At 38.2% G+C, this 23,235-nt stretch overlaps 1 protein-coding gene across 4 annotated transcripts in view; it reads right to left on the reverse strand.

The window, feature by feature from the left end:
- Positions 1–2,716: 2,716 nt before the first annotated feature.
- The window catches only part of LOC149205951 (uncharacterized), a 166,711-nt gene continuing 146,192 nt past the window's right edge, over positions 2,717–23,235 (reverse strand). For all 4 annotated transcript variants that reach the window (XM_089393597.1, XM_089393596.1, XM_089393595.1 and 1 more), the window contains exon 4: positions 2,717–3,001. In XM_089393597.1, the coding sequence (XP_089249723.1) occupies positions 2,850–3,001 (152 nt within the window). In that variant the 3' untranslated portion in view covers positions 2,717–2,849. The remainder of the gene's footprint in view (positions 3,002–23,235) is intronic.

Below are 23,235 nucleotides of genomic sequence, written 5' to 3' on the forward strand. Positions count from 1 at the left end.
TTCAATTTTTGTAGGAAATAGAGAAAGAGAACAAATGTGATGAAATTTCCCATAATGATGTCCTTTTCCATGCAAAACCCAATTTCATGGTTATGTGTTTTCCCTTTGAAAAATCACTTGTATCAACAGTGTGAAACAATGTTGTTTTTGGTCATGAGTTCAAGATTGGCAACAATAATGATTCATGGTCACAATAGCTTGACAATGATTACTAATCGTCACCATTGTTAGAAAAATATGACCATGAATCATCATCATTCTCAAACTTCAACTTAACACTGAAGAAAACACCCCTTCACATCATTAACATTGTTTTCAGTGGGTAAAATTGAAGAACTATTTAATAGGGATGGAATAGTAAAATGATTCCCTGTCACATTGATATATCACCATATATTTTCCTATTTTTCAGGCTAGCATGACCATAAGTCCTCATTGTTATCAAGCTTGAACTCAAGGCTATGGGCAATACTCCACATCATTGGAAGTGTTTTTAGAGGGAAAAATTAAAGAACTACAAGATGAGGATTGTATGGTGAAATGTATCCCATTAACATTGATATATTGAAGTCTATACATCAATCCTATAGCATAGATATTGAAGTTTTTTCAACCATAAACATCCATATAACAATGTCAAAATGAAAACATTTATCTAGGATCCAATTCCAAGTCTCAATCTTTGGCAATTCCAAGTCCTAATCTTTGGAAACTTCTAGGTCATTAGTTTAACAACCCTAGGGACATTGTTAAAACATTGTTTATGAGATAGATGAATATCACAAACCCATCAGTGTATCAATATGCATAAATGCCATTATACCATTGTTACTCTTAGTTATGTTGATATATCAATGTTTAGAAAACAATGTCAACGTTTTAAGTAAATTTAAAAACTACAATTTTTTGAAAGCACTAGTTTTGACATGTAAATGTCAAAACGACATCCTTTTTATAATCTCAAATCTAATAGTGATTATAAAGCTCAACATATATTGTGAAGATTCAATCGATGTAAATGCAAGTTAAAATTAAAATAAACTTTCTCCTATGGTCAAGTCTAAAAATATGAATAGATTTGTTATTCTAATAATCCCAAGGACATGTTTATAGACATTAAATCAATTGTTAATATGGAGATACAAAGGGGTCCAACCCTTGGAATTTCAAAAAAAAATATTGATGTCTCTAGATGCATCCCTAATAATGCCTCAATTACAAAAATCATTAAAAAGGAATTAGAGAAACGCCACATCAGACATTTTCTACAATATTAACATTGAACCTTTTTTTATGAACCTTTAATGGTGATGGAAGGATGGATAAAGAAAACAAACACTAATAAACCCAATGAGAAAGGCCATGGTGAAAATATTGGAAAAAAACAAGGATGAATCAAAGTAAGATATCTAAAAGGAATATAATAGAAGACTTGCAAAAAATGATGAAGAAAGTTTCCAAATTAAGAAACCATAATCAAAGTCTCTTAAAATGGATCAAGAGATTAATGAAAAGAAGAAATGATGCCAAACATAAGCATAATTGAAGATAGTAGATGAAGAGATGATTAAGAGAGTTAAAGTGGAGATCTATTGGAATGTTGAGAAAACCTCTATGTACATATGAAGTCAAATAAAGATGAAAGGGAAAATTGAAAGGTGGAAGAAGTTAGAAATCATCATTTCAACCTCACAAGGGAAGAAAATAAATGGAGGTCATTGGAATATGTTTAAGTTCATATCTAGATTAGAAGTCCAAAAGAGAAGACCAAAAAAAAACACACTCATATTCTATCCAAAATAAATGTTAAAGGAGAAAATACAAAAGATAGAATGTGATAACAAGATAAAAAATAAAATAAAAAATAAAAAAACAGTAAAATATTAAAAAAAAAGTAGAGGCATTAAAATCCCCATTACCAAGAAAGTTTGCAATCAAGACAAAAAGGTGCACATCAACATCCACATTTCTAGTGAAGGGGATAAAACCAAAAATACTCATGGAATCAAAACAAGAACAAATGCACAACAAGATATCATTGACGATTAACAATTGGCAAAGATATGACAATGCATGGAATCAAAGAAAAACCCATGAGAAAAAAACAACAATGCATGGAATCAATGTAAAAATGTGGCAATAGAGTATTGGAGATTGTGACAATTAAGAATCAAATATGGTTGAATGGATAATCAATAATGGCATTATGTAAGCAAAAACCTAAAAAAACATATTACTTAGTATTTTTAACACTTTGAGGATGAAGACCTTCAAGAAAATTGAGAATGTCCTACCCTTACGAAAACTAATATGAATAAACAATTGGTTTTCCCGTAATTAAATCTACATCAATGATGAGTGAGAATTTGTATATAGAAAAGATTATTCATCATTGAGAATTTGTATATAGAAAAGATTATTATAGTCATTTACACAAGTGTTTACAGCTCTTTAATATTATTCTCTTTTGGAATGAGTAGGAGATACTCTCTCATTTCTTAAGAATTGTAGGGCAACTCATCATTATCGTTCTTAAAATGGATGCTCCCCTTCTGTATTTAGTGTATTTAATGTTTATCATGCCATTTTGGAAGTTTGAAAAAATTGAGATCGTCATTATGTGTAACGAAAAATATTTCTATCTTTAATTCTCCCAACTACAAGTGTAGTAATTAACAAAGAAACCCACAAAATAAGATGAAGTCTGCAAACACTATAGTGTAATAACACACATACATTGCAATAATAATTTAACGTTTAGGTGAAATTGAAAGAAGAATAAAAAGGACCAAGAGTATTCGTTGCATAGGGAAAACATCAGCGACAATTAATAATCATTGTTCACAGTTTCATGGAATAAATGCCTCTGGAGGAGGGGGTTCAAGTACAACGCCTCTTGTATCTAACAACCGTACAAGTACAAGATATCCAACACCTAATAGAATTGTTATTGCCCCAGTCAAAATGGCTGTTCTTTGGCCTTTTTTAATCTCTGCTTCAGCTGCAAAATTAATCAAAATAAAGTCTCAGCTTTTTGTCGCTAGAGCACATGCATGCATACCTGTATAAGGTGTATATATAAATTTATACACTCGTAGGGAGAAAGGTGAGTATATCAGGAGAATGGACCATTTTTTTCATAAAGAACACTTAGTGTTCTACCCATAGAATAGAATTATGTTAAGTCAGGGATTTCACTAATTCGGGTTACACAGAGTTGAAACATTCGATTCAAGCCATGGCTTGATATTAATACACCAGTTAAAACAAAAGAAACAGAACAAAGAAAGACGGGAAATGTCTAATCAAATGTTTATAACTCGAACTAGACGATAACACTACACAAATCTCATGTATACATTATTATTTTTTAAAATTTATGGGTGAAGATATTTTTATTTTATTTTATTAATTATTTATTTATTTTATTTCAGAGGAATCCAAGCTCCAGTGACATATGGCTATTAGTAAATCTTTAGGGAATTTATTGCCTGTATTTATCACCAATTGAGCTGCCCCCTAAAATTAGGTAAAAAAATATTAAATAACCAACCCCAACTAGACACAGGCATTTAGGACTCGTCACTCAACACTTTCTAAATTTGTCAAGCTATAGGATAACACTAAACAAATATCACTTATGCATTAGTTTCTAAAATTTATAGTTAATGAAAATCAAATAACCAACCCCAACTATTTCTCTAAAACAAAGGCAATTAGGACTCAACAACACACTTCCTACGTTCGTCTCCTTTTGAATTATTAGCACTATACAAAATTGCCACGATCTCTTTACCAACTAAAAATATGTTCTAGCATCACTAGAGCAACAACGATTCCAAATGATTCTTAAAGTGTGTGCTGGTATTACTTACGTTACAATGACTCCAAATTATTTTCTATGTTCAAGCATGGAATCCTTTTCTAGCATCAATTGGAATAACCGTGTATCACTGAGTATAGCATCCTGAGTTTCAATGATTCCAAATTATTCTCTATATCAAGTAGAGAATCATTTTCTAGCATCATTCGGAAAAATTATATTTCAATCAGCTTGGAATATGACTGGACTATGTATTTGAAGGACTAAACAAGAACAATGTACTGTTCCAAAGAAAGAACGAGTATCTCTAATCAGCAAGGCAGTATCACTGATATACTAATTAATAATAAGAATTAAACCCTAGACTCTAAACTAGAAAAATCAAAGAAACACTTCTCTTTTAAGTGAATGATTCTGTTTTTCACTCCACAATACCAAATTTCAAATGGAGATTCCACTCAAACTACCATGTGTTATATCCTAAATGAACTTGATTGGTTGTATCCTGCTCACTAAAACTCTAGATTGAGTTGGGTTAGTGCGTCAATGAGAACAATATAACATTCTAGTTTCTTCTTTATTTCTCACATTGCGTTTTCAATATGTTTTGGTAATCCAAGCAAATTTTAAAAGACTTGAATTTTTTTGATCTTGATCCTCATTCCTATGTTTCAAGAAACTTGGAATGGAAGAATGACTACCATCTTGGGTGCAATAAAATGCACTGCACTAAGCAAGAGTATACTTTCTACATAGAGTTAGACTCTAAAGTTTAGACTATTAATCAAAACTAGAGATGGGAAACTCTTATTTTCCAAGGAAACTATTCTTCTAGAACTACACATTTCAACCAATGAAGATGTAATGTTCCTAAGTAGGAATATAAGTGATATTTATTATTAAGCATATAATCTCTTCAGCAAATATAAAAACGAAAAATATATTAAGCACCCATGGAAACGCTGGAAATAATGAACTGCTGAACCATTTTATTACTTCTTTGAGGGCAAAATACAATAGATAATAGAGTGGTGCACCGGGCTTGTCTCAATGGACAAGCATGACCAAACCCAGGTGAGAAATGGTTGAATCGATCACTCCCTCAACTGCTGCACCAATCTGCACTGCGCTGCCCAGAAAACTGCCCTTTCTGCTGACTTCAAATGGCTGGAAACACCACTTCCCGTGCTCAGAAAATTACGGAAAATTAACTCTGGCCTCTCCACCAAATACCCAGAATAACCCACGAAGGAATTGGCCAAATGTTGACCTTGAAATTTTGGCCCAAATTCCCCTTAGCTCCTCTCATTGTTGGCAGAGTTGGGACCCCTGTTTGACCCCTTAGATCTACCCAGAAAATTCTATAAATTTAGGAGTGTAATCCTTTCCCAAAGCTCAGAAAAACCCAGAAAAGGTTTCCCTTGGTTCCAGCCTTCAAAAATTGACCTTTCACACATGACCCTCCTCTAATTTCGAATTCTATTGTTGTGACTGATCCTATCAATCTCTTCTCTTCCAACTCCAGCGATGCTCCTCCAATGGTCCTCCAAGTGATCTCCTACTTCTTCCGGCCAGTTCCAGCTCTACAATTCCTTCCTCCGACTCCCACGTGAGCCCAGTGATGGCTCTCTATGCAAGCCCAGGTGACTGTAAATCGAACTACTCCAATGCAACAACCTCCTGCTCCAAAACTCTCCCGGAAGGTTGATCCTCCACTGTAGCTTCAATGCCCAAACTCCCCCGGTAGTTGCTGCCTGGATGAACCCACAAGCAACACCTGCGTGTTCCCCTTCTGCGTCCTCCAGAAACACGCACTGGCTGAGACAAATGTTGAATGATATGACTGTGAAACTCCACCGGCTCTCCTCCAAGGTAGTACAAATTGCCTTCCTAGGGTGGCACTCAAAGTCCACCGAAGCAAAGGTTGAGATCTCCACTCGGAGACACTCGTGTGCTAAACAGCACAGTAACCCGGCTAAGCAACTCGAGCAACTAAGGTTGAGTTCAATATGTCAAAAGATAAGATGCTGAAATGAGGAGAGTTGTCTTCATTATATAGATTTCGTAGAGCACTTTTACCTCCATTTTCCCTCCATCGTGGGTCCCTCACTTAACAATCGATTTCCCCTCCATGCAAATCGAATTAGGGAATGTGTATTCTCCTAGTGTGGGTGGCCCCCACGTACAAATTAACCACATCAAAATAACTTCTACTAAGTCTAGCCCCCTAATAAAATCAAATGGACCCCATCACCTCCAAAATCGGCTCCAAAATGTAGAAATTAATCATGTTCCAAAATAATTTAGGAAGGGACATTACAGAAGATTTAAAATAAACAAGTCCATATCTTATCATGGTCCAAATTCTTTTAAGATAGTGATATTATGGTCATAGTATATATTTGTTGAGGTCTACCTATCCATTAAAGGCTTTTAAATCTTTTAACTTTTAATGTTTATTCAATGGTGTATAATCTTACAATTTTGTAGTAACGTACTATTTCTCGTAAGTTGAGAATGTAATTCAATGAACACTTCTATTTGTCGATGACTGAAGCTCCTCCACACACTGCAAACCGGTTGACCTAGGAGATAACCTCCATGCGAAGGAAAGCATCAAAGCTAATTACATAAATTAGGTAATAAAAGAAAATACCTCAAAATTTCTATATAATAATCAATGAATGCACTAAAACTATTCTAGAAAAATGTGAGGGTTTTGGAGATATGTTAGTAGAGGGCATTGTATAAATTCACAAACCTAGAAGAGATGTTTGATGTATTTCCCCCTGTCACATTGCATGCACAACCATCTGTATGACCTATTCTTGCCAGCTTACATTTGATGGCAAAGCCTTGATAAAGGATGAGACATCTAGCCCAAGGGGTTAGATCAAGTTGTTGTTGCCAATGTTGGCGGGCATTTGGCTAGCTCCATCCCAACGAGTGCTCAGTTCGAATCCCCTTGAATTAGATGTACTAGTCTACACCGACAAGTTTACTAAGGATGTTATCCAATAATATGGGGAAGTAACCCTTGGATTTCCCCATGATGTTTTCCTTTGAAGAACGATGAGCCATCTAGTTATTATATGTTCATTCCCAAAAGTGACATCCATATAACATCAATTATTTTCAGCAATTTGAATTTTGGATCTTTTAATTCTCTAATTAAGCTCGTCAACAATTGAGCGTCTCTCACTGATCTATCTATCGGGCACAAGTTACATATCTAAAGATGCAGTTACCATTAGACCATACCTTCCAAGATCAATAAGTTTAGTCGAAGTCCTATGGTCTCATTCCATCTCAATTACTTATGAAGTAACGCTACTTCGAAATTGTCCCATGGATCAATAAAGGATATAATGTCCATAAAAATGGTCTTGAATTCTTCATTCGGTTTTTAGAAAGGTTTCTATAGGAAAAATTGAGCTCCTTTATCAAAGTCCCAAACATCTTACTAACAAAAGAATCCTTTGTTGGATAAGAACTTTCCTTCAATTCTAAAAGGAGAAACTAGAGAACCTAGTGAAGATTTAACAAACCAAATAGTAATAGTGTCAATTAACCATCCATATACATGGGTTACCCTAGGAGAAAAATTTTCTCCTACATTGCATATTGTTAGCCAATAGCCCTACCATGATCCATAGATAACTAAACCTTAGATGCCTCCCATCAATGATATGGTCAATGCATTCATCGATCTTGCATACTCATTCGATGAAGTTGGGTCATCTATTGTGAGGTACTTCAACTATTTTTGCATTCAAGTGCTTTTATCTAATGTTTAAGGAATTCTAGTATGGATCACACGTTGAAATTTAATTATTGGATTATAGACTACTATTGGTTGTGTAATTGCTCCTCTACTTCATGGTGGTTATCATGTGTCCCAAGTCCACAATGACCTTCCTTAGGGTCCTCCTTTCACTGTCTAGCAGAGGCACACATAGGAGGCTCTCCATGTTATTCATAATTAATATTTGTCATCATTCCCCTATATCCATTATCCCACCTTTTGATTGGCTGTTGTCAATCGCTCGTACTGGTTCACTAATGGCATTTCACTGTCTAGGAGGGGCACACATAGGAGGCTATGATAATGGTAGTGCTCCATGTTATTCATGATTAATATTTGTCATCATTCCCCTATATCCATTATCCCACCTTTGGATTGGTTGTTGTCAATCACTCGTACTAGTTCACTATTGGAAGCTATAAGAAAATAAAGAGCATGATCCAAATGTTAAAATGCAAAAGAATGACAAGGGATGTAAAGCAAGCAAAAGACAAATTTAGCTTGATCTCTACCCCTTCTTATATAGCCACTCATCCTTGAGAGTATCCATGCTTAACACGCTTATCAAGGTAAAGGGAACTCTCAATAAACATCTCCATTTTGATGAAGCAATAAATTTCCCACAATGTTATTAGAACCGGACCAGTAAACCGCCCAGACTAGGAACTAATCAAAACCAAACCAGAACCAGTGAAAAAATCGGTCAACCAAAAACACACAATATTCAAATTTTAAAGAAAATTTGCATATATTCATGTGCATCCATCTGAATCCAAACCATTTGTACACAAATAATCAAAAGTTCTCATTTATAGAGCAAGGGTGCACATAACCAAAATAACACCAAGTGCAATCCATCTTTGAACCGAAAATACATCAAAAAACAGGACTTAGATGGCCTCTAGCATCCAAAAAAATTCATGCTACAACAAATACCTACATATCATCAAAATCTTTCCTATATTGGGATCTTTGTCATCAATATCACCCTCTAAGCATTAAAATAACATAAAAAAAAAAGCTTAGCATGTCAATTCAAGATTTTGTTTGAGCGATGGGTATATTTTTAGTAGGATCATGATAGAGGAGTTCAATAATCAATGCCACTAACATCAAGGTACATAGAGGTATTGGTGCTTTTGATTAAACGCTAGTTCGATACCCTCATACATGATAGAATCCAATGGAAACATTGCAATCCCCCAATTCTGGAATCTTAAAAAACTGTTAAGTTTGTTGGATTTTGAGTGAGATCTAAAATTCTACTTTCTCCATATGAAATCCAAAGGCTGGAACCACTCTCAAACATCCTGAGTCATTTCATGGTAATGTTAAAATTTTAACTAAAAGGATGAAAATGAAAGATAAAGGAGAATGTCACTTTTACTTTAAGAATTTAACATTACCATGAATTGCATAGCAATTGTAGTGCCATAGGCTTGAAAATTAGGCACCTATTGCGGGCTAGTGCCCAGCTAAGATAAAAATTAAAAGGAAAGTAGCAAAATAGGCCCCACTTGCTGAGTTATATGTGGTTTTAAACTTTTATTGTACCAACCCGGCCAAAAATGGTTCAAGTCACTGGTCCAAACCAGTTTTTTCCTCAAAATGATCGGACCAGCCGGTTCAGACCGGTTTGGTCTGGTCCCTATAACATTGATTTCCCATCATTAAAGGGGTATTATATGGTCATTATTGATTGATAAATCCATAAAGCTTGTTCAACAACTTAAATAAAAGCAATAAAGAAAAAAGCAAATATTGGGGGCTTGGAAAAACAAAGGTGAAGGAAGGTGTTGAAGCCCCGAAAATCGGGTCGACAACAAGGGGGATACCCACCCGGTCCGGACCTTGGTTGGCAGCTCCTTATCCGTTTGGTATAGCGGGTCCGACTGGGGATGATGGGACCAGTTTCCCAATCTAAGGGGTGTGTGTGTGTGTAGAGTTGGATGCTGTTGATCTAAGGGTAATTTTAATCTAATTTAAATCAAACTTCTAAACTAACTCTATGCTACTGTAATCTAATGAGAAACAACACATCTAATCTACGCTAACCCGGGTGTATTTCTTCTGTTATGCGATCTAAAAAGATTTCGAACAATAACTGGTAATAAAGATCATTCAGCTATCATAAGAATAGAAATCAATTAAGATAAACCATTCTGCGTAAGAAGTTAAGCAAAACAGTTGTGAACAACATATCGCATAATAAGTTATTCATATATCAAGCACAAATAAATGACTCCACCGTACAGAAGTGCCAAATGGTAACCCACACATTCATGCATTAACATATAAACAACTGAAAACTACATATCACTTTAAGAATATGAACAGAAACATGCCAAGAGATAAAAGTACCATTTATGACTGGTTCCACTCATAAGCTTCAAGCAATAACGATTTACCTCTACTTGTTCTAACATCTACTAAGAGTACAAAAGTGCAACATCAGTAGCAGACATTAAATGCAAACATTAATAAATCTCGATCCATCCATTCATCAAAACCTCCTCTGAGGGTGCAGAAGTGCATGTTCTGAGGACAAGTTTTTGACAAATTTCTGGACCCTTCTCTAAATGCATGAGAAGGGTTAAAATACTACTTCCTAATTCTAATAATAGTATTATTACAAAATTTAGGATGTGGTTTTCAAATGACCGTCCTTTTTCTAATCTAGTTAAAAAGAAAAAACAACATTCTAAGTAAGGCTACTTTTGAACTTGGTCCTTAAAGTTGCAAGTATCCAGCATAGGCTTAAGAAGAGTCGGTTCACTGATTTCGGCGCTGAGCTGTGCTGTGAAAACAACATCTACGAGAGCTGGCGCTATTTTTTCGGCCGCGTTTGTGATGCACTTCACCGTCATCCATTGGTTGTGCGGCTTGACTAAGTACGTCCAGTAACATTCCCAATTCAACCTGGCTAATGCGTGGATTTCTCTCTCCTTTGCTTGCGCTTTCTGCTTCCAGTTGTAACCTCTTTGGTAGATACCCCGGGGTGGTCTCTGCGATTAAATTGGCCCTGTGTAAATTTTCATTTACACAGTCGATGAGAATGCTTGCCTGTGTAGCCGTTGTCTCCGCTGCCTGCTCCGCCTACCTGATTTGATCGTCCCATCTTTTAAAGAGCAGTTCTTTATGGTTTTCGTTTATCCTGGGTGCACCTGCTCTTCTTCCTTCATCATCATCCTGCCATGTTAAATATTACGTCACCCTTCTGTCACTCTGATTTTATCGCTCAGCTCGCAATAGTGACTCCACTGTGATATTTTACGTCCCAACTCTTCCTGTTGCTGCAGTAGTTGCTCATTTAAGCCAATAGTTTCTGAAACAAATTCTACCAGCTTAGGCTCATCCTTATGCATTTCTTGTAAAGTCTGCAATTGTTTTCCTTTTTCGTCGAGACTTCTTTGATAGCCTATCTGCATCTGTTGAAAGTCTTCCTGCAGCTTCTCGAGCTGTTTGGAAGCTTCAGTGTTAGCATTGGCTTGTTGCAACTGTTGTTGTAGCAGCTGTATCTAGTCTTCTTGTTCTTCCAATAGTTGCTGAACTTCCGATGCCTTATCAATAGTTGCAGAAGCATATGCTCCTGCGATCTGAGACAGCTTAGTGAGGTTTTTAGTTGGGTTATTATTGGGGTCTTTCCATAAGACATCCAATTGTTCGGCATCTTGTGGCAGTGTATTTTCTAGTTTTCTTTTCTTCCTCTGCTTCCTTACCACTGCTTTGTGTTGGGGACTATAGAATACATCCAGTGGGGGAATTTCTTCTACATTAAGTAGAAGCTCAGAAGGTGGAGCGATAGGAAAATGCTCCGTTTCTGTGACACTGCTGACTATGGTCGAGACCACTTCTTGCACTACCTGTGTATTGTTCACAGGTGTTTTCGGGGCTTGCCCTTCAAGATTGATCAATTCATTGAAGGTTTCCCATTCTTTGTCCAGTTCTGTTGTGACGAGCGGTGCTTCGATGACAGGAGGGGGGACATCTCTTGGCGGGGAGGCGATAACTTGTTGTTGAGACATTGCACTTGACTGAGCTGTATCCTTAGTTGTTTCTTCGGTTTTTCCTTGGTCGTATCCAGACTCTTTAGGATGCTCAGGCACTCCTTGTGCAGTGTTGGATTTAGATCTGGAAGTGCTAGAGTTTTCGCTGAGGCTAATGCTCGGAGTTGGTTCTCTAGCGGGCAGTCGCAGCTTCTCTAGCGGAATACTGGCCAGCCTTCTTTCCCTGTATAACATGAATCTTTGGAGGTCATCTGGAGACAACCTCGACCGAGCTTCTCGCAAAACTTCTTGGAGCGAACTTCTATTCTGAAATAGATCATCAAACAAATCTTTCTTCCCAGAGAACACTCTTATTTTGACGTTCGTGGTGAACTCTTGGGCGATATCATTTGGGTCAAATGGCCTTGCTGGGAATTTAAATAATTGAAGACACGTCACATTCTCCACTTCGCCGAAAGCGTGTCCTACATCGAACAATGAGAAGGCCCCACAAGCTACAGGAAATTGAGGCCATATGGCCTTCTTTTTGTCTTTTAGGTCTTTGGTCAGACCGCCTTCTGAACAAGTTTGATAAGCAATTTCCCGAGCCAAAAGTTTATCAGGGATATATAGAGGTAGGACATGTGGAGGTACAGTGCTTCCAAAAACTCTAACATAAGTAAACCATTCTTCCCCGAACCATCTCGCGATGGGGATGATGTCGATTTGTGCCTCGGGAGAGCACCTCGGGAGGTCTTTATCATACATTATTCTATACAAGGGCAAAATGAGCCCGTGGCAAATCTGATAGAAGTGAGGGGCAAACTGAGAATCCCATAACACCTTATGATAGACATGGATAGGCAATGAGTCTTGGGTAGTCCATTTCCAACCCATAATAGGGAATTTAGACACAAGACAAACATAATCCATAACATATGCAGACAGATAAAAAGGAGGATAGACCCTTTGAGACAAGGATCTTTTAGACCGGTAACTGATAACAGCCGTGTAAAGATTATCAGAAAGAATTTTGGCCCAATCTACAATATCGGCGTTTGTGACAGCATCAATCAATGGTAGCCATTCAGACGAAAACTTGTTGATATCCGGCATCCCAAATAACCTACAGAGCATGGCCGCAGCAAAACAATATGGAGAGGTGAGGGAACCAGTGCTGTACATACCATTTTTGTCCTTTTTGAGTGGCTCCTCTTTCCTAGACCAATCTTTGGTGGTGTCTGATAGGTCTGGGTTCTCTGCCGCAAACTTCTTAACTAATTGAGCATTATAGGTCATTTGTGGTTCAGGAAGATGATACATAAGCTTCAAGTCTTGCGCAGCGAATGATCCGATGAGCCCATGTCCTTGAACTTTGAATTGTCTGTTGTTCATGTCTGCATCATCCAGTATCCATTTGATCATATCCGTATATGGTAGGATTTTGGGTCTTGCCGCTATTCTGTGAAGAAATGAACATGCTAGGTCCTCTAAGGACGCCTCAGAAGAGCGGTGCGAGCCCGCGGAAGCAGCAACCTTCATTATTCTAGGATTTTCCTCTTCCAACAGCCTGTACATGCTTTCCCATGTTGATATTCCCGCGTCTTTGTTACAGGCTGTGTCTGTATACAAAGGCGCCATCTCCTTCGTCTTTTCCTTTGCTTCGGAGCTTTGAGCTTTGTGTTTCTTTCCCATTTCTTCCTGCGTCTGTGTTTGAATCGTCTTAGCTCTTCGTTCCTGCAAATTACGAGTGAAATGGAAATGACTGATCCAGAAAGGTGATGGGAGAGTTTTAAATGCAACAGATGTATCGAATATGCCACCTTACGTGAAGTAAATCTTTACAAAGGCACACGTCTTTAATTCACTTAATAACTGACAACTAATTCATTTACTATCATTAAAAGCGCATGATTTCGAGTCAGATTATGGTAAGTGGCTTTTCTTTGAATGGCGTGCCCGAAGGATTCGTAATGAAGTGATTTATGATTTGCTTACGTAAGCTCGCATAGCGCGCGATCGCAAGTCGCACCATCGCAAATCGCACGGGTGTAATATCGCAGCGATCGCAACATCGCAGATCGCAGAACTTTGATGTTTGCCAAATCATGTCGGTTCATTTCTGCGATATGCGATCTCGCGATTGGCGTGATCGCAGATCGACGAATCCTTAAGTTTTTTCTTTATGAGGATTACTTTGTTGCGACGCGATGACGTTCTTAACACGAGGATTTTGCGCATATCGATATTTAAAGAAAAATGGAGGTATTTCCTATCTTTTGCAACGCAACTTTAAAGATTTTCTCTTTATCATAGACTTAGGTTTTAAAATGTTCAAAAGACTTACCTAAGCCCATGATGGTAACCTTATCTTGAGGGAAGGAAACTCTTGTTTTTTCTAAAAATTAACTAAGGGTCCCCATTCATTTAAGTATTATGGTCAACACTTAAATGAACTAGGGGGGGTTGTTGCTGGCCACAACAATTGGCGATTCACTTGGGAGAACCAGTTATCTCTGATCTTCTATTGACGTTTTCAAACTCCTGAAAAAAATTCTCAGAGAACTTAAACTTTATTATAAAAAGATAGAGCATATCATACTTCAACCTGTCAATGATGTTTTGTTTCAACCTTTTTCTATTTTGATTACTTGCATCCTCAGCTTTGTCCTTGCATTTACATCAGCCATTACTTGGTCTTGTAAAACATAAAATAAAGTTTCCCCTGTGTAGCAGCCTTTTTTTTTTAAAATATGCTCCTTTGTCGCAGGTAGAGCCTCTGCTGCCAGCAGGCGTCCATAGCCTCGACAGGGTTACCTATTACCCAGTAATGATCCTTTATCTTGCTTAAGGTTATCTACAGCTTTTTAAGAGAAAAACCCATTTTGACACTTTTTCCTTTTTATTCTCTAAAGAACAATGTCTTGGTTTGGTGGCCAAATTATGACACAGTCATTCACTTGATTTACACTTTTGCTGAACAAGCTGGCTCGTGATGAGACCCCTTGTCTTTTGATTGCAACAATCTCGAGTCGTTGCCCTGTTTTGGTAGACAATATTGGCAAAGTCAGCAAGTTATAATATCTGTAAACATGATAAGCCGGCTCGTGATGAGACCTCTTATTCTTTGAGATATAGTGTTTCTTTTTGGGTTGTTCCTCTGAATGTTGCGATCTCCTTTAGCAGGGAGGAAGTCAAATTTCCTTTCCTTAAGAAAGTTCTGGACGACAATGATAGAGTTGTTTGGAAATGGCTGTTTCTACAGAGAATCTTTATTTCATTATTGATACCTTTCATTGTACTGACATAAAACAATTTCTTTACCGAGGTAGCTTTCTTCAGATTTCTTGGAGTTGAAACTAGCATCATATCCGAGCTAAAGTTCTAGTGATAATAAAGATTAAGCTTTCAAAAGATTTGTTGTTCATAGAAGCAGAAGTCTAATATTTTTGACAGAGAAAAAGTGTCCTTAGTAAATGTCAAATGTTGTTAACCATAGCAAACCTTATTATGGAGGCAAATATTTAACTATTATGAGAGATAGACATTTTCTAGGGTTATGTACAGAATAGGGATAATCCCTTCTCTTATTTTGCCTATCAATTATCAAAAGCAAACCTAACAACCTAGCTAAATTACTCCTACTCCTATTCTAGCTATATACAGAAAATTAGCTAGGTGAAATGATATTTCCAATGGAACCATCTCTTCATTTTTATTCCTAGCCGTTTGTAACCTCCAAACATCAGTATTAGGATCCTAATTTTCCTTGGACTATTAATGTTGGATGTGGGATAAGAATGCATGACCTCAGTTGGAATTCTGTCTGATATTTCTTTCTCACGAAAACTTCTTTCCAACTGGATACCTATTGGATCATCAAAATTAGGATGTACTTCTGTTATGGATTGATGACTTCGTAATAGGAAGGATGATAAGCCAGGTTGTGAATATGATTTTTTAATTTCAATGGCTTGTAACATACTGTTCGTTAAAGCTGAGCTTTTAGCGATCTGGTTTAAAAGGAAATTTTCCATATATAAATCACTAAATGGTTCGATGCAAAATAGATGGAAATTCCCGGAAAGATCTTTATCAATTGGCGCGAATGGCCAATAAGTTTCGAAAGGTACTTTCCTTGGTTGATGGTGTTCTGGATGCCAAAGAAGTTTCTTAAGAAAGTCTGACATTGATTGATGTTGAAATTGAGAAAGTTCTACACTTCCTTGACACAGCTTATCTTTCCAAAATGGTGGCATGTCTTTCGAATGTTCTTTGATAAGATGCTCAACATGCCACAAAAATCTATCAAAAGTCTGAAGATTTAAAACAAAATCCGATTTTGTACAAAATGGGTGCAAGTGAGAAAGAAAGGGATGATTATCTGTACAAATAGTGTTACAGCACAACTGGGATTTACTTGTAATATCTTGCTTCTCACAAGAACTGGCCAGAATTATGGGATCCGAGTAACTTCGAATTCCGTCTTGTGAATCAGAAGATAAGTTATGATTGTGAGCAGGCCCGGAGGTTTCATCATAATATGAATCATAGATCGGGACATTACCTTGGATAGTAAAATCATGTAAATGATCTTTTACTTTGAGATGAGGATTGACTGATATGATTTCTGAATTAGGATATCTCTCATTATCTGAGCTTAGTTGAGTCGCTTGAGACAACTCAAAAACATCATCGTTGTCAAAGTAGCTATCATAAATGATTTTACAGGTTTCCCTAGATTTCTCTTTTTCGTCATATATTTTCAGACAAGGAAGGTGAAGTGGTTCTTGTTTGAAAATGGCCGAAGGATGTTCTATAACTGTCTCATTATCCTGAAAACCTAATGATGGCTTGTTTGAATAATCCTCTGGGTTTCTTGAGATATCTTTAATATTGAGAGGGGAGAAATTATCATCACTAAAAACATCCGGATAAAGAGAAAAATGCGATTCTGGAACAATGCATTTGAAAACATCATGGAAAAATCTTTGTTCATCAGATTCATCATAGACATCGGGCTTTAGATCATACCTTTGTGTACTGATACTTTTTGAAAGAGAAATAGTTTGTTGTTCTAACCTTGGGACTTGCATTTGTTGATTTGCAATGATATTATCTGACCTTGTATCAAAGTCATCTTCTGGTTCCAAGGTAGACTTTCCTCCAGCATTCTCGCTTTTGTCTTCTTGCATTAGAGCATGCATGACTCCCAGGCTCTGGGGACTTTCTTCATCATGGCTGATTTGTATATTCAACTTGGAATCCTCATTCATGTTAGAAGAAAATGAGACAAAGGTTGAACTAATTTCTGCTTGATCAGTCACAGGAGGTAGGGAATATTCAGCATAATCTGAAGATTCTTCATCCGTGAATTCACTTTCAAGATCATACTTTAGACAATTAAGATGAAATCGCATATTAAAATCCCTAACAGATTCATCTTGTTTCCGTAGATAATCAATTTCATCATATACCTGGTCATAGTCATAACAATCAAATTCAAAAATGAAAGCCTTGACAAATTGGTCCCAGCTGTGAATTGATGCAACTGGGAGGTTTCTGCACCATTTTCTAGCTTCTGCTGTGAATGTAAGAGTGAAAATTCTGCATAAAATGCCTTCATCAATTCTCTGAATATCAGAACTTGAAACTCTTTGAATAAATTGAAGAGCATGATTAAAAGCAGAAGAATCATTCTTACCATTGAATTTTACCTGAGACAAGAGTCTTACCACTTCTGGTGGAGTGTTGGAAGAGGTAGGAACGTGGATGCAACTCCAAATAGGAATTTTACGAGCAGCCATCCTGATTCAAATCTTATAATTGAAAATCATTCCAACAGACACTATGTTCAGGCCCTCCTTCTAGCGCCAAATATGTTGAAGCCCCGAAAATCGGGTCGACAACAAGGGGGATACCCACCCGGTCCGGACCTTGGTTGGCAGCTCCTTATCCGTTTGGTATAGCGGGTCCGACTGGGGATGATGGGACCAGTTTCCCAATCTAAGGGGTGTGTGTGTGTGTAGAGTTGGATGTTGTTGATCTAAGGGTAATTTTAATCTAATTTAAATCAAACTTCTAAACTAACTCTATGCTATTGTAATCTAATGAGAAACAACACATCTAATCTACGCTAACCCGGGTGTATTTCTTCTATTATGCAATCTAAAAAGATTTCGAACAATAACTGGTAATAAAGATCATTCAGCTATCGTAGGAATAGAAATCAATTAAGATAAACCATTCTGCGTAAGAAGTTAAGCAAAACAGTTGTGAACAACATATCGCATAATAAGTTATTCATATATCAAGCACAAATAAATGACTCCACCGTACAGAAGTGCCAAATGGTAACCCACACATTCATGCATTAACATATAAACAACTGAAAACTACATATCACTTTAAGAATATGAACAGAAACATGCCAAGAGATAAAAGTACCATTTATGACTGGTTCCACTCATAAGCTTCAAGCAATAACGATTTACCTCTACTTGTTCTAACATCTACTAAGAGTACAAAAGTGCAACATCAGTAGCAGACATTCAATGCAAACATTAATAAATCTCGATCCATTCATTCATCAAAACCTCCACTGAGGGTGCAAAAGTGCATGTTCTGAGGACAAGTTTTTGACAAATTTCTGGACCCTTCTCTAAATGCATGAGAAGGGTTAAAATACTACTTCCTAATTCTAATAATAGTATTATTACAAAATTTAGGATGCGGTTTTCAAACGACCATCCTTTTTCTAATCTAGTTAAAAAGAAAAAACAACATTCTAAGTAAGGCTACTTCTGAACTTGGTCCTTAAAGTTGCAAGTATCCAGCATAGGCTTAAGAAGAGTCGGTTGACTGATTTCGGCGCTGAGCTGTGCTGTGAAAACAACATCTACGAGAGCTGGCGCTATTTTTTCGGCCGCGTTTGTGATGCATTTCACCGTCATCCATTGGTTGTGCGGCTTGACTAAGTACGTCCAGTAACATTCCCAATTCAACCTGGCTAATGCGTGGATTGCTCTCTCCTTTGCCTGCGCTTTCTGCTTCCAGTTGTAACCTCTTTGGTAGATACCCCGAGGTGGTCTCTGCGATTAAATTGGCCCTGTGTAAATTTTCATTTACACAGTCGATGAGAATGCTTGCCTGTGTAGCCGCTGTCTCCGCTGCCTGCTCCGCCTGCCTGATTTGATCGTCCCATCTTTTAAAGAGCAGTTCTTTATGGTTTTCGTTTATCCTGGGTGCACCTGCTCTTCTTCCTTCATCATCATCCTGCCATGTTAAATATTTCGTCACCCTTCTGTCACTCTGATCATAGTCACTCTGCAAATCTACCACCTGATTGGTGATTTTATCGCTCAGCTCGCAATAGTGACTCCACTGTGATATTTTACGTCCCAACTCTTCCTGTTGCTGCAGTAGTTGCTCATTTAAGCCAATAGTTTCTGAAACAAATTCTGCCAGCTTAGGCTCATCCTTATGCATTTCTTGTAAAGTCTGCAATTGTTTTCCTTTTTCGTCGAGACTTCTTTGATAGCCTATCTGCATCTGTTGAAAGTCTTCCTGCAGCTTCTCGAGCTGTTTGGAAGCTTCAGTGTTAGCATTGGCTTGTTGCAACTGTTGTTGTAGCAGCTGTATCTGGTCTTCTTGTTCTTTCAATAGCTGCTGAACTTCCGATGCCTTATCAATAGTTGCAGAAGCATATGCTCCTGCGATCTGAGACAGCTTAGTGAGGTTTTCAGTTGGGTTATTATTGGGGTCTTTCCATAAGACATCCAACTGTTCGGCATCTTGTGGCAGTGTATTTTCTAGTTTTCTTTTCTTCCTCTGCCTCCTTACAACTGCTTTGTGTTGGGGACTATAGAATACATCCAGTGGGGGAATTTCTTCTACATTAAGTAGAAGCTCAGAAGGTGGAGCGATAGGAAAATGCTCCGTTTCTGTGACACTGCTGACTATGGTCGGGACCACTTCTTGCACTACCTGTGTATTGTTCACAGGTGTTTTCAGGGCTTGCCCTTCAAGATTGATCAATTCATTGAAGGTTTCCTATTCTTTGTCCAGTTCTGTTGTGACGAGCGGTGCTTCGATGACAGGAGGGGGGCATCTCTTGGCGGGGAGGCGATAACTTGTTGTTGAGACATTGCACTTGACTGAGCTGTATCCTTAGTTGTTTCTTCGGTTTTTTCTTGGTGGTATCCAGACTCTTTAGGATGCTCAGGCACTCCTTGTGCAGTGTTGGATTTAGATCTGGAAGTACTAGAGTTTTCGCTGAGGCTAATGCTCGGAGTTGGTTCTCTAGCGGGCAGTCGCAGCTTCTCTAGCAGAATATTGGCCGGCCTTCTTTCCCTGTATAACATGAATCTTTGGAGGTCATCTGGAGACAACCTCGACCGAGCTTCTCGCAAAACTTCTTGGAGCGAACTTCTATTCTGAAATAGATCATCAAACAAATCTTTCTTCCCAGAGAACACTCTTATTTTGACGTTCGTGGTGAACTCTTGGGCGATATCATTTGGGTCAAATAGCCTTGCTGGGAATTTAAATAATTGAAGACACGTCACGTTCTCCACTTCGCCGAAAGCGTGTCCTACATCGAACAATGAGAAGGCCCCACAAGCTACAGGAAATTGAGGCCATATGGCCTTCTTTTTGTCTTTTAGGTCTTTGGTCAGACCGCCTTCTGAACAAGTTTGATAAGCAATTTCCCGAGCCAAAAGTTTATCAGGGATATATAGAGGTAGGACATGTGGAGGTACAGTGCTTCCAAAAACTCTAACATAAGTAAACCATTCTTCCCCGAACCATCTCGCGATGGGGATGATGTCGATTTGTGCCTCGGGAGAGCACCTCGGGGGGTCTTTATCATACATTATTCTATACAAGGGCAAAATGAGCCCGTGGCAAATCTGATAGAAGTGAGGGGCAAACTGAGAATCCCATAACACCTTATGATAGACATGGATAGGCAATGGGTCTTGGGTAGTCCATTTCCAACCCATAATAGGGAATTTAGACACAAGACAAACAGAATCCATAACATATGCAGACAGATAAAAAGGAGGATAGACCCTTTGAGACAAGGATCTTTTAGACCGGTAACTGATAACAGCCGTGTAAAGATTATCAGAAAGAATTTTGGCCCAATCTACAATATCGGCGTTTGTGGCAGCATCAATCAATGGTAGCCATTCAGACGAAAACATGTTGATATCCGGCATCCCAAATAACCTACAGAGCATGGCCGCAGCAAAACAATAGGGAGAGGTGAGGGAACCAGTGCTGTACATACCGTTTTTGTCCTTTTTGAGTGGCTCCTCTTTCCTAGACCAATCTTTGGTGGTGCCTGATAGGTCTGGGTTCTCTGCCGCGAACTTCTTAACTAATTGAGCATTATAGGTCATTTGTGGTTCAGGAAGATGATACATAAGCTTCAAGTCTTGCGCAGCGAATGATCCCATGAGCCCATGTCCTTGAACTTTGAATTGTTTGTTGTTCATGTCTGCATCATCCAGTATCCATTTGATCATATCCGTATATGGTAGGATTTTGGGTCTTGTCGCTATTCTGTGAAGAAATGAACATGCTAGGTCCTCTAAGGACGCCTCAGAAGAGCGGTGCGAGCCCGCGGAAGCAGCAACCTTCATTATTCTAGGATTTTCCTCTTCCAACAGCCTGTACATGCTTTCCCATGTTGATATTCCCGCGTCTTTGTTACAGGTTGTGTCTTATACAAAGGCGCCATCTCCTTCGTCTTTTCCTTTGCTTCGGAGCTTTAAGCTTTGTGTTTCTTTCCCATTTCTTCCTGCGTCTGTGTTTGAATCGTCTTAGCTGTTCGTTCCTGCAAATTACAAGCGAAATGGAAATGACTGATCCAGAAAGGTGATGGGAGAGTTTTAAATGCAACAGATGTATCGAATATGCCACCTTACGTGAAGTAAATCTTTACAAAGGCACGCGTCTTTAATTCACTTAATAACTGACAACTAATTCATTTACTATCATTAAAAGCGCATGATTTCGAGTCAGATTATGGTAAGTGGCTTTTCTTTGAATGGCGTGCCCGAAGGATTCGTAATGAAGTGATTTATGATTTGCTTACGTAAGCTCGCATAGCGCGCGATCGCAAGTCGCACCATCGCAAATCGCACCATCGCAAATCGCACGGGTGTAATATCGCAGCGATCGCAACATCGCAGATCGCAGAACTTTGATGTTTGCCAAATCATGTCGGTTCATTTCTGCGATATGCGATCTCGCGATTGGCGTGATCGCAGATCGGCGAATCTTTAAGTTTTTTCTTTATGAGGATTACTTTGTTGCGACGCGATGACATTCTTAACACGAGGATTTTGCGCATATCGATATTTAAAGAGAAATGGAGGTATTTCCTATCTTTTGCAACGCAACTTTAAAGATTTTCTCTTTATCATAGACTTAGGTTTTAAAATGTTCAAAAGACTTACCTAAGCCCATGATGGTAACCTTATCTTGAGGGAAGGAAACTCTTGTTTTTTCTAAAAATTAACTAAGGGTCCCCATTCATTTAAGTATTTTGGTCAACACTTAAATGAACTAGGGGGGGGTTGTTGCTGGCCACAACAGAAGGTAACTCAAGTAGCTAAGAACTCCCTTTATAAAGGCGCTCATGGAAAATGGTTTTTCATATCTTAGTACAAGACTATAACACCTTTCATGAAGTAAACCCAAGCTATAACATCTATCACTTGCACCAATTATTTGAAAAGGTCGGCCTAACAACTGTTCCTTTGGAAGCACCTAATAAGGTCACGAGATAACCCTCCCATACCTAAGTGAAGTAACTGGTACACAATCATAAGCTAGTAGGACATTTGAGGATGATACCTGTGTGAAATACTTTTATGGATTTAACATTGAATATAGTCCACATTGATGCTTTTATGGTTCTTGTACCCATGATGTTGGTTTCACTTGATTTTGTTGGCATTATGATTCAGGTTTGGCGCTATGGTACAGGTGTTGTACTTGATGGCAACTCACTCAAGTGGAAAAACTCTGTTCAGGCTCTCAAAATGATGGAAAATAAGAGGTTCGCAGGTGCAACGTTCAAAAGGTGCGGACCCGCAAGTTCGCCGACCAAGAAGTGCGGACATACCCGCAGGTTATCCATTCAGAAGGTGCGGACCCCAGTTCACTCACTCCAATGCACAGAAGCGCGCTCACGTGGGGTTTCTTATGTTTGGCCCTTGGTATTTAGCCTGTCGTTCATGATCCTATGGTTTTGGCCCGTGGTAGATGATCTAAATTATTGAACCCTGGTTTGGATCCCTTGTATTGGTTTTCGATGATTTTGTCCCATGGTTTGAATAAGGGATTGCCTATAAAAAGGAAAGGAGATCACTTGGCTAGACACTTGTGAAATTTGAATATCTTAAGATTTGAAATTTTGGGTAATCAGTTTTTAAAAGCTAGATCTAAATCAAGGTGAAATCTATAAAGTGTAAGGTGGATCTGTCGTGATCTCTTGGGCGCGTGATCAGATCTGTGGATCTGACAGTCGGTGGTACATTGGAGGACTGTTAATTTGGCTCTATTCAGAGGTCCGCAGGCGATCCACGGCACAGGTGCGGAGATCC

The sequence above is a fragment of the Pinus tabuliformis genome, chromosome 1_2 (assembly GCF_031772625.1).
Source record: "Pinus tabuliformis cultivar Carrire ecotype Pingquan chromosome 1_2, CPIR1, whole genome shotgun sequence".
Classification (NCBI taxonomy): domain Eukaryota; kingdom Viridiplantae; phylum Streptophyta; class Pinopsida; order Pinales; family Pinaceae; genus Pinus; species Pinus tabuliformis.